We start from the raw sequence: 12,413 nt of genomic DNA, 5'->3' as shown, positions 1-12,413 counted from the left end.
AGGACTCTGATCTAGAGAACCAGGTTTGATTCCCCACTCGTCCACTTGAAGCCACCTGGGTGACCTTGGGACAGTCACAGCTCTCTCAGAGCTCTCTCAGCCCCACCCATCTCACAGGGTGATTGTTATTGTGGGGATAATAATGACATACTTTGTAAACCACTCTGAGTGGGCGTTAAGTCATCCTGAAGGGCGGTATTTAAATTGAATGTTGTTGTTGTTGTTAAGCCATCTACATCAGATCACAAGGGCCACCATCTCTCTGCAAAGATTCACCAACGACTGGAAATGCACTTCTTTTGGACATGATGCAAAACCTGTTTGATTTGTGGCAGCCTGGTAACCAGCGAGAGACGCAGCACAGTAACATATACTGTGAGAATTAGGAGGTCCATCAGCCATATGTATTCTCCAAGGAATAAATTTTTAAGTTTCTTTGGGCCTCCAAACTACTGTAAAAATTTGGTATTAATAAACTAATGCTCAAAACAATCGTAAATCTAAACACAATTGTATTATATGGCCACCCAGCAGGGAATTCTGACGCTTAAAGATTAATCTCAGCAAATATTACTATTAAATGGGTTCATTTTTCATTATATAATGAAGCCTGCTTCCACCGACCATTTAACTGTGATTGAATAACTAACTTCCATTTGAAACAGTATCTTTGATAAGCAAATAAATAAATATCTCCCGTGGCAGATAATAATGTAATCAAAATGCAGAAAGTGACTTGAAAATAGACATTGTTATTATCCATAAAAGCTTATAATGAAATGAAAATTGAGCCCCGTATCAAGCAGTGAGATTTCTGATGACTCTGTTTGGATCGATGTGCAGTCCTACAGAAAATTAGAGGGAAACTGGGCAAGGTGCCCAGGAAATAAAAATGAAAAAATGCCGTCACATCACCAAAAGAAAAAAAAAGTCAGAAAAGAAAACTTAGCGGGGGTGCAACAGAGTGGGGTAAAAAAAATCCAGAAAAAGGCCAATGGAATTGTTAAAATGTCCTGCACCTGGCCCTGATGATGGCTGCAAAGAGAATCTAGCAGAAGTCTAAAAGCTACCAATTAACCAAAAAACCTCAGTGGAAATTCAGCACATCTTGGAGCACCTGTGAGAAGGATGACGAAGCCCATAACATTTCCTACTGTTATGACTAGCAATTTCATTCGATCTTCCCCCATGTTTCAATGCTGGAGATTTTAAAAGAGAAAGTACCCAACATGAGAAGAAAAGGTTCACGGGAAAAGACAATAATGCTAGGAAAAGTAGAAGGCAGTAGGAAAAGAGGAAGACCCCAAACGAGATGGCTTGACTCAATAAAGGAAGCCACAGTTTGCAAGATTTGAGCAAAGCTATTAATGGTAGGATGTCATTAATTCATAGGATCACCATAAGTTGGAAGCAACTTGACGCCACATAGCACATACATCCAACACAGATAAATGCATTTTTAATTTTGTGTGTGTGCAGATTCACATTCAGACATATTTAAATCCTCTAGATTTTTGTCAAAAGCCACTGAACCACAGCTGGGTCCCCAGATGTGATGAGCCATTTTTTTTTGCAAGATCTTATTCCAAGCTAGTTTCTACTGAAGTTGAAGCACAGGCCATCTCATGAAGAAATTTACCTGCACATCTATGGGCTATTACATATCTATCTTGCCCTTCTTCCAAATAGTTCGTGGAGGAGGAGACTTCCTCTGTTTTATCTTCACAGCAGCCCTGTGAGGTGCTACTGGACCCAAATCTTGCTCTTCTACTACAGACCAACATAGCTACTCACCTGAAACTATCCCTATGTCTTACTAAGAGTTAAACTACAAGAAACGAAATACACGAGAACGCTCATGTGAAGAGATTCGCAATGTTAGCAGGGAAGCTGAGTTTTAAAAGACAGGTTGGAAGGCTCTGTCAATTTCCCCTCTCTACAGAGAAGCAAAGATGGCTCCTCAGAAGGTTTGTTTATTTCCTCTTCCCCTCCTAGAAGGGGAGGTGAAACTGACAGGGCCTTTGGGAGGCAAAGAGGAAATGAACAAACCCTCTGAGGAGTGATCTTTGCTGGCTCTGTAGAGCGGGGAAATTGCTAGAGCCTTCCAATCTCTTTTAAAACTCTGCTTCCCCGCTAACATTGCAACTCCCTTCAAGTCCACGTTCTCGTGTAATTCATCTCTTGTAGTTTAGCTTTAAGCTAGTAATTGAACCAGGGCGATATTCATCTCAGCATTAATTTGTTCTCTTCGGCTCTCTATGATCTGGCTTCCTGTCCTTGCCCTAATGTCCTTGCCCTAATGTCCTTGCATTCTTGCATTTACAGTCACCTCTCACCCAGAGCCGGTCAGATCAGGTCCCCCACCGTACCCCTTGCATTCTCTTCTAAGATCACAGGTGTGGCTCCTATACCAGGTTTGCGTATCTTCTTTATGAAGTCTCTGTAACAAAACCTCAGGCTGGCCAATACGGAACTTCAACAGAGAAAATGAAGATACTCACTTTCTCTCCCCTTTCTCCTTTAGGACCAGGCAGCCCCTTGAAGAGAAAAACAAAACACAATTATTTATCTAGGAGGCACCGAACGAAAATGCAAAGGTTACATTGACTGAAACATTTCTAAAAACTGCCACTCACTCAGAACTGACTTCTGATGCAATTCTCTGGGGAAGCCTGTAAGGACATCAGGCATTTCATGCCTCCTTTTCAAAATGCCTCCATTAGAGATTTACTTCGTCTCTCAAGCTGAACCATCTTCCTCTTGCAAATTGTGAGCAAACTCCTTCAGGAGTAGCAATACTTGGAAAATATATCCATGTTTATCAAATCCCTGTCCCCATTTTTCCTTTCGGGGATGAGTTTTGAACAAAAAATATATAGTGTCTGAAGAAGGGAGCTCTGACTTTCCAAAGCTTACACTCAGAAAATCTTGTTGGTCTCTAAGGTGCCGCTGGACGAAAATCCTGCTGTTCTACTGCAGTTCAACATGTCTACCCACCAAAACTATATATAGTTAGTGTGCATGTACCACTCTCCCCCAATAACTGGCTATCCAGAAAACAGAAAAGAGCAAGAATCCAGTAGCACCTGTAAGACTAACAAAATTTGCGGTAGGGTATGACCTTTCGTGAGTCACAGACAGGAGTGGCGGCAGAGTTTTTGGTGTCCACGTGCACACACCAGCCTGCGTGATGATGTCACATGTGACATCATCACAGGCACGCACATGAGCAGGCCCGATTGCTGCGGCAGGCGGCTGGGACGGCGCACGGGTGGCCTCCCAGCTCTTCCGTTCGGTTGCCCTGCGCCACCCCAGATGCCTGCCCGCGCCTGCTGCACCTAGCTGGGGGCGTGTGCTGGTGGCAGTGGCAGCATGGGGCGGGAGGGCTGGTAGGCTGCAGCTCCGTGGCGCGCGCTCCCGCCCCCAGCGCCTCCTCCAGCGAACCTCTGGCACCCCGCACCCTAAGGCAACCGCATACCTGGCCTCAATGGGCGTGCCGGCCCTGGTCACAGATCACTTCTTCAGATACCCTACCACAAATTGTGTTAGTCTTATAGGTGCTACTGGATTCTTGCTCTTTTCTACCACTACAAACAGTCTAACATGGCTACCCATCTTGATCCATCCAGACAGTGTTGTTATAAATGCACTGGGGACAAACACGTGCCTTGTTTGTGGACTCTCCAGAAGCACGTGGCTGGTCACTGTTGGAAACAAGATGTTGGGATAGGTGGGACACCAGAACTTACGCCCCTGTGCATGGATCAAGCTTAGGATCTGATTGGGATCCTAAGGGATTTCTCCCTGGGTCGTACTGGCCAGTAACCATGCCAACTCTTTCTTTCCCTGAAAGGCTGAGCTTACTTATTTGGGTTATCTCAAGCTTTTTGCTCCCTCCATTATTCCATGTCTGCAGCATTCCTGCTCTTTGCTCAAAACACCTAATCTGGATTGTACAAGCACAGACTAGAAGGAGGCTAGATTAGAGATGGGTATGAACTGGGAAAATGGCGGTTTGTCACTTCCGGGGCAGCAGAAGATCTGCAGAATGCTCATCCCCCCTGTTGCCTAGGAAACTTGATTGGTACCAGGCTATCTGCAGGGACGAACCAAAAAACGAACCAAACGAACCTGCCTAAAAATTGTCGTGGTTCGTCAGAAATGCCCTCCGACAAACCGCTGGTTTGTGAACCAAAAAACCCGCCCAATTTGTGAGTAACTTTGGTTTGTATTTTGGTTCATGCCCATCTCTAGGCTAGATACATTAAGAGAAGATGCATTTATCAATGGCTATTAATCAAAATTACTTTTAAAAAAGCTCTGTACTTGGAGGCAGTCTTTTGAGTGCCACTTGCTTTTTGGAAAAGGGGAAGGCTGTTGCCTTTGTGTCTTGCTCCTTGGATTCTTAGAGCAGAACCACAAGTGACAAATGACACAGATTGGACACTTGTCAGCTTCCCTCAACTTTTGATGGGAAATGTAGGCGTCCTGGTCTTGCAGCTTGGCTCTCCGACTGCTGTCCAATGGACTTTTCAACTGTCACTTGTCCAACATTCCGCCAAGCTGCCTCCATTTCCCATCAAAACTTGAGGGAAGCTGGCAAGTGTCCAACCTGTGCCTTTTGTCACTTGTGGTTCTGCTCTTAGAAACATTTCTTTTGCCACAGTGGGGATCGGTTGCTCAGCTAGAAGAACCACTGGGTCTGTTCCACCAACGCTCTTCTATGGGGAAGGACCGATAGATACCTGACCATATAACAGGATATTGGCCTTGATGGATTTGGGGCCCATTCTAACTCTGTGACTGGGTGGGAAATGCAAACTTTGGATCTCTTTAGCTTTGTTACTAGGATCTGTCCCATTTGTATAGTGTGAATGATACATCTGTTGAAGGCAGTTGGCAGGCAGAGAACCCGATCTTACGGCCAGGGCCTAGATTGGGTTTCCCTTCAAGTTCCCTTCTAGCCCTGAAATTTTGGGGCCTCTGAAGGAAGTGATGGTGGCCACCATCTTAGATGGCTTTTAAAGGATATTAGAAAAGTTCATAGTCCGTCAAAGGCTATTAGCCATGATGACTAATGGGGACACCCGAGTCTGGAGGACATATGCTTCTGCATGCCATTTGCTGGTGTGGGGGAGGCAAAAAGGGGGGGGTGCTTTGGCCTCTGTGTTGCTCCTGTAGAGTTTCCGGGGCATCTAGTATTAGGATAGTGCACTAGAGTGATCTTTAGGCACTGATGAGAGAGGGAAAGAATTGGATGGGATCCTTTTCTTTTTAACTGGCTAGCATAAATCATTGTAGAGGTGGTTCAAACATCCTTGATTTTCCTTTCCTGACTAAAGATGTGAAGGCTTGGAGGGAAATTGGGAAAATGGGAGGGAGGAGACAGTTGTCACAGCCAGGCCTAGATTGGGTAGCTTTCAAGTCCCTTCTAGCCCGGTAATTCTGTGGCCTTCTTTGTTCAGTCTAGTAGTGATGCAACCATAAAGGATAGTGTGAATATTCATGGCCCTTTCAAAGCTAAAAAAAATAGCACATGTTCACTTTGCTGAACAAGTAACCGTTTTCTGAACAATATAGTTAAAGCCACACATGCTAAAAAAAAGGTGATTCCTTCCAGATGTTCCGACACAGCTATGCAATTATGAATGTAATGGGAAACAATGTCCAATTGAATTTCAAAGGAAACCAGTGTACCAGCGCTGATTATTGATGAGTATGTCTTAAAGCGGAACACCGCTAAGTTACATTTCTGTGCGTTTGAATGGTTGTGTTTTATCGGTGTTTGGTACATGACACTGAGAACTTTTATTGAAGAATTGCAATAGGTCTCCATGCTTAGAAATGAGAATGATGTGTAATTAAACCAAGATTTTGTGCCTTGGACAGTGATGCTCAATTAAGCTGATTATACATGCAAACAGCTACAATGATGCTATAGAACTATTCAGGAAATCTATCCACTATGGAAAAAAACACTTCCACCGATTCCTGAATGGTTATATTGTTATTGTCATTTGCTTGTTTGCTTAATTGGATTTGTAGCCCACCCTATCCTGATGGTTTGGGCAGGTATATGGTATGCTAACTGTCCAGAACTTACAATGCCAGTTCTTGGCAGGGTGAAAAAACCTGTGACCATAAATGGGCAGATTTTGTATATTTCTGCCTGCTGTGCCCCAACAGCCGAGAGGAGACTTACCGTCGGTCCGACTTCTCCTGGGGGGCCTCTCTCCCCAGTGCTGCCTCTCGCACCTGCTGTTCCTTGGAAACCCTGCATATGGGAAGGGAGAGACGCCTCTGTCAAAGCCTCCAGCTTATGGAAGGTTATTGCAACTCGATGCTCAAGGGAAACCAGAGAAATTAGCTTGCAAAAACCCCACCGAGGGAATGATGCCTTCAAGGTTTATGCCAGCGCCCCACCCAGCCAGGAACACAATGCTAAGAATATATCCTTCGTGACTCCTGCCTACTTCATCTCTTATTAACATCACAATTTAAGAGCAGGAGAGATGGTTGATTCATGGGGATGAGAACAGCGTTATGGGACATTTCCTTCCTTCGTTTTTTAATAGCTTAATTCTTCAGGCAAAATCTTTGTTTAAAACATCTCTCTTCCTCTCTCACCAATGCTCCCTCCTTTCTCTCTCTTCCACCTCCAACTTTTCTCTCTCTTCTGTTTGGCTTCCTTCCTCTGGCCCTTTTCTCCTCTTTCCCTCCCTCTTCTCCCATTTTTCATTCCTCTGCCTTCCTTCTTGACACCCTCCATTTCTTGCCAGCACCCCTCTGTGTCAAATATACAAAGAAGTCACTATTTGTGTGCACCTTTGAACCCACAACCCAGGAAAGAAGACACAAGGCACCATAAGAGGGTTGAATAAAATATCTAAACTCAGGGCTTTTTTTCAGCTGGAATGTGGTGGAACGGAGTTCCGGAACCTCTTGAAAATGGTCACATGGCTGGTGGCCCCACCCCCTGATCTCCGGTCAGAGGGGAGTTTAGATTGCCTTCCGCGCCATGGGAGTGGTGCGGAGGGCAATCTAAACTCCCCTCTGTCTAGAGATCATGGGGCATTGCCACCAGCCATGTGACCATTTTCGCCGACGGTGATTTAAAGTTTTAAAAACTCCCCCCTCGTTCCAGCTGACCCAAAGTGACATCATTGGCCCTGGGAGCATGCATGCACTTTGCGCATGCACATGTGGTACCAGGGGCACCACCTCCCACCAATAGTTGCCCCCTGTGCTGGCAACCCACTGAGTTCCACCACCTCTTTCTCCAGAAAATAAGCCCTGTCTAAACTGTAATGCGCTTGGCTGTTTCAGCAGCCCAGGCTTGGAGTCCAACAAGGCAAGAGTTTGGACAGCTGTTTCCAGCTGTTTCTCTTGGTTATGGCTCCAAGCTTCAGATCAACAGCATCTCTTCACCGCCAATGTATCTTAAAGGCATGCAGCGGGGCCATTAAACCTGGCCTGGGATTCTTGCCTCCCTACAACTGAAATCTCTTTGCTATCACCCACACTGAAATCTGAAATGGCATTCCTGCTTTTTCTGATCCAAGACGAAACAGAACAGCCGCTCGGATGCCAAGCTTGGCTTGCAGGAGATGCCAGAGGGTTTGGGGCCCAGGTGGCTTCTCGGCTCCTGCTAAACAACAGCTGAAAGTCAATGTTCTACTTCAGGCATGAAGCATGTCATTGTTTGAGCTTGGTCTGCTACCTGGAGGGCACTCATGCCAGTCTATTCCTGGTAACTCACGTCTGGGGGATGGAAATGTATTGCACAGCACTGAGCTCTCACCCTTGGTCCTGGTGGCCCCGGCGGCCCAGCTGTGCCTTCTAGACCTCGAACACCCTGCAAACCAAGCCACAGTGTGAAGTTAAAGAAGACATGCAAATCAGAGTAGAATTAAGGGAGATGTGCCATGACAAAGCGATCGGCATAAATGAGAAGCGGTTGCAGGCATTCACGTTTAGCAATGGAGTTTGCAAAGATGGTAATTCCACCCCCTTTGAGGAGACAGAAGGGCCCACTGATGCCGCTCAACCTCCTTGGCCCTTCTGCCCAAGCTGAGAGGCTTGGCTTAGCTGTTCCTTAGAGCGCTGGGTGCCATATTGAACATGATCCTTTTGGCACTCATGTTGCACACAAATCTTGCAAAGATTTCTTCTCAAAGGCTGGACGGTGAATAAGTGCAGCACAGAAATCCTAAGTCCCAGGATACAGAAAATGGGATCTGAGCACATCTGAGAAAAAATCTGCCACACACAAAAAATCTCCATGAAAACAAGGACTCAGAACTTGCTTTTTTAAAGCCCTGAGCGGGTTGGGACCAGCATATCTTTGGGACCTCCCCTCCCTGTATGTTCCCCGGAGACCACTTCGATCAGCGGATAAATGTTTACTGGTGGTCCCTGGCCCTAAGGAAGCCCGCCTTGCTTCAACCAGGGCCAGGACCTTTTCAGTCCTGGCCCCAGCCTGGTGGAACGCTCTGTCAATGGAGACCCGGGCCCAGCGGGACATATTATCGTTCCACCGGGCCTGTAAGACAGAGCTGTTCTGCCAGGTGTTCAGTGGTTGAAGGGGGCAGTGTCATGTCAGCCTCCCACCTTTGGGGTGGGGGGTTCTCCCCACCATTGCACATTAATGTACTCAGTTAATTTATTTTATTATTGCTTATTGTATGTTGATTTTAGAATTATTGTTTTCTTGTTTTTATTGATTTTAACCGTTGTCCACCACCCAGAGTCCCTGAGGGTGGGCAGTTTATAAATCAAAACAATAAATGAATGAATGAATGAATGAATGAATGAATGAATGAATGAATTGTTTTAATTGTTGTATTTATGCTTGGCATGTGTGTTTTAGCTTGATTTTAATTGTTTGGATAATGTGTTTGGTTTTAATGGTTTTTAAGACATGTTTTTATTATGTATGTTTTTTTATCTGTCAGCCGCCTTTGGGGCTCTGATGAGGGCAGAAAGGAGGGGTATAAATTTTGTACACCAGTTTGGTGTCATGGTTAAGAGTGGCAAGACTCTAATCTGGAGAACTGAGTTTGATTCCCCACTCCTCTGTAGGGTTACCAGCCTCCAGGTAGTGGCTGGAGATGTCCCGGAATTACAACTGGTCTCCAGGCCACAGTGATCAGTTCACCTGGAGAAAATGGCTACTTTGGGGGTGGATTCTATAGAATTATGCCATGCCAAGGTCCTTTCCCTCCCCAAACCCCACTTTCTCCAGGTTTCACCCCCCAGATCTCCAGGAATTTCCCAACTTGAAGCTGGCAACCCTATTCCTCCGCTTGAAGCCAGCTGGGTAACCTTAGGAGAGTCACAGCTCTCTCAAAGCTCTCTCAGCCCCACCCACCTCATAGAGTGATTGTGGTGAAGATAATAATGACATACTTTGTAAACTGTTCTGAGTGGGTGCTAAGTTGTCCCGAAGGACAGTATATAAATTGAATGTTGTTGTTATTGTTATAAGTAAACAAAATAAAGAAAGATATTCAGGTGATACTTTTAGGCTTTGTGTGTCCAAAGGTGCGCTGCTCCAACCTTCTCTCAGAGCATTTCAAGAGATTCTTCTCTGAGATTGTGCTTTCGCTTTGTTAGTGCAACTCAAAAATATTGGTGTTCCAAACAACCACTATTTGGAGGAGAGGTTGATGAACGGTGATGGCTAGATGCAGGAGGGAAGGGGCACTGCTTCCAGACCCTCACGTCAGCTCCCCAGAAACACCTCCCTGACTGAATCAGGATGCTAGTCGATCTGCCTCTTTTGCCTGATCCACAAAGATAAAAGCCTGCATGCTTCTGCAGCTCTGTACATTTATTCAAGCAACAGAGTGCTGTTGATCCAAATATTTCCCACCCCTCTGTGTTGTCATCTGTTTTGCACATTTGTTCCCTTGAAAGCGAATTGGGGAATTCCGGTTGCCTGATGCGTGACAAAAAATTCTGCACCTCTTTCTTAAATAATAAAAATAATAATATTCGATTCAGGGTAACTTAACACCCACTCAGAGCAGTTTACAAAGTATATTATAATTATCCCCACAACAACAATCACCCTGTGAGGTGGGTGGGGCTGAGAGAGCTCTGAGAGAGCTGTGACTGACCCAAGGTTACTCAGCTGGCTTCAAGTGGAGGAGCGGAAAGGAGTGGGGAATCAAACCCGGCTCTCCAGATTAGAGTCCTGCCACTCTTAAGTGACTGACCCGTCACCCAGCTGGCTTCAAGTGGAGGAGTGGGGAATCAAACCTGGCTCTCCAGATTAGAGTCCTGCTGCTCTTAACCACTACACCAAACTGGGGAGAGGAAAGGGGAAGTGTGGATTTGGGCCTGTCAGTTGGACTCAGTCCATACATCCCCCGAAGCCGTGGCTTGTTTTGACTATGGTTCATTTGTGAAATCAAGATTCAGCTCAAAGATCGTTGCTTAAATTCTGGTTTGCCTCAACAAACGCTGATTTCATTGCTTTCTCTCTGTAGCCTGGTTGGATGTTGCCAGAGAACAAGCCAAAATTATGTCAGGATTAGGGATGTGCGTTTCGGCATTCAGAATGCCGAAAGAATGCCGAAACAAAAGTGTTTCGGCTTCTTTCGGGGAATGCCGAAACGTTTCGGGGAATGCCGAAACGTTTCGGGTAGCCGAAAGAAAAAAGCCGAAACGTTTCGGGATTCTTTCGTCTTTCATTCGGCTTTTCAATGGGAAAATGCCTCCGTCTTCCCGGACGTCTGGGGGAGGCATCTTCCCACCGAATAAGCCCAAAATTGGTGGGGACCTTCCTCTAACCCTTCTCTAACAACCACCCAAGTTTCAGACAGATTGGACTTTGGGGGGCCATGTTATGGCCCCCCAAAGCAGGTCCCCCCATCCTCCCATAAGAAAGCGAAGGAGCAGCATATTGTTAGCATGCTACTACTCATCTTCTTCATTATTTCCTATGGGGAAAAAATGAAGAAGCAGGCTTCCTTTGCCAGGGGTGGCATTTTGCATGCAAAATGCCCCCTCACCCTCAGGGGCCCTTCTCCCACCCCTCCTCCCACCCCCCACCAAGGCTCAGCCTGTTCCCACTTGGGGGGGCATTTCATGGCCTCCCCAAGTAGGTGCTCTAATCTCTACCACTGACAGCTGGGGGAGGCTTGTGTTGCCAGGGGTGGCATTTTGCATGCAAAATGCCCCCCAGCCCTCAGGGGCCCTTCTCCCACCCTTCCCCCCACCCCCCCAGGGTCAGACTGCTCCCACTTGGGGGGGGCATTTCATGGCCTCCCCAAGTAGGTGCTCTTTTCTCTACCACTGACAGCTGGGGAAGGCTTGTCTTGCCAGGGGTGGCATTTTGCATGCAAAATGCCCCCCAGCCCTCTGGGGCCCTTCTCCCACCCTTCCTCGCACCCCCCACCAAGGCTCAGACTGCTCCCACTTGGGGGGGCATTTCATGGCCTCCCCAAGTAGGTCCTCTCAGCCCCTAAAGTCCACCCCTTACAGCCCCACACAAACCCAATTCCCCCCCAGCTGCCACACACAGACCCAAATCCCCACATTAGCCCCTCACAGACCCAAATCCACCCCCACCTGCCCCACACCCATAACCCCAGGAACAGGCTGGCAAAGGCCAGCCCTCTCCCTTTGTTCCCTATGCTGGGAACTTCTAAACTCTCTTTCCCTGGGCAATTCTGCACAGCCCAGGGGTGCCACAATGGTGGGCACACTTCTGAGTGCCAGCTGGTCCCTGTGAAAGAGCACCTGAACCACAGACACCCTCCCTCAAATTCCCCCACCACCTACAGAGATGGCTGGCCAGCCAGCCCCATTGTTCCCTATGATGGGAACCAACTGCACAACAAAGAATAAAACAAGAACAACACAAAATAAAGTTTTAAATTTTTTTTCTCCCTTCCAAAGTACAAGTAGGCAAAGCATTATGACACATTACACCAGCAGTCCCCCACACAGAAAAATAACACAACTCACTTAACATCAGAGAATCACAAAGCATGATTCCTGTCAAAAACACTTTATTTCTTGAACAGCTTTAGGTTACACAGCAGGGGGGAACACCAAAGGGCATGGCAGCACTATCTTACACAAAAATAACACAACTCACTTAACATCAGAGAATCACAAAAACACGATTCCTGTCAAAAACACTTTATTTCTTGAACAGCTGTAGGTTACACAGCAGGGGGGAACACCAAAGGGCATGGCAGCACTATCTTACACAAAAATAACACAACTCACTTAACATCAGAGAATCACAAAAACACAATTCCTGGCAAAAACACTTTATTTCTTGAACAGCTTTAGGTTACACAGTAGGAGGGCACAACAGGGCATGATAGCAATGTACTACAAAAAATAATACAACCCACTTCACCGTTTTTGACAGCAATTTTGTTTGTGTGATTCTC

General features: G+C 46.4%; 1 protein-coding gene across 1 annotated transcript in view; it reads right to left on the bottom strand.

The window, feature by feature from the left end:
* COL20A1 (collagen type XX alpha 1 chain) overlaps positions 1-12,413 on the bottom strand; it is a 156,038-nt gene that overhangs the window by 16,250 nt on the left and 127,375 nt on the right. The window contains exons 32-34 of the mRNA XM_054980462.1: positions 7,802-7,855; positions 6,203-6,274; positions 2,502-2,537 (exon numbers count right to left, since the gene is read on the bottom strand). Of these exons, the coding sequence (XP_054836437.1) occupies positions 2,502-2,537; positions 6,203-6,274; positions 7,802-7,855 (162 nt within the window). The remainder of the gene's footprint in view (positions 1-2,501; positions 2,538-6,202; positions 6,275-7,801; positions 7,856-12,413) is intronic.

This window comes from Eublepharis macularius, chromosome 5 (assembly GCF_028583425.1).
Source record: "Eublepharis macularius isolate TG4126 chromosome 5, MPM_Emac_v1.0, whole genome shotgun sequence".
NCBI lineage: Eukaryota > Metazoa > Chordata > Lepidosauria > Squamata > Eublepharidae > Eublepharis > Eublepharis macularius.
This window is presented reverse-complemented; position numbering and strand designations above follow the sequence as displayed.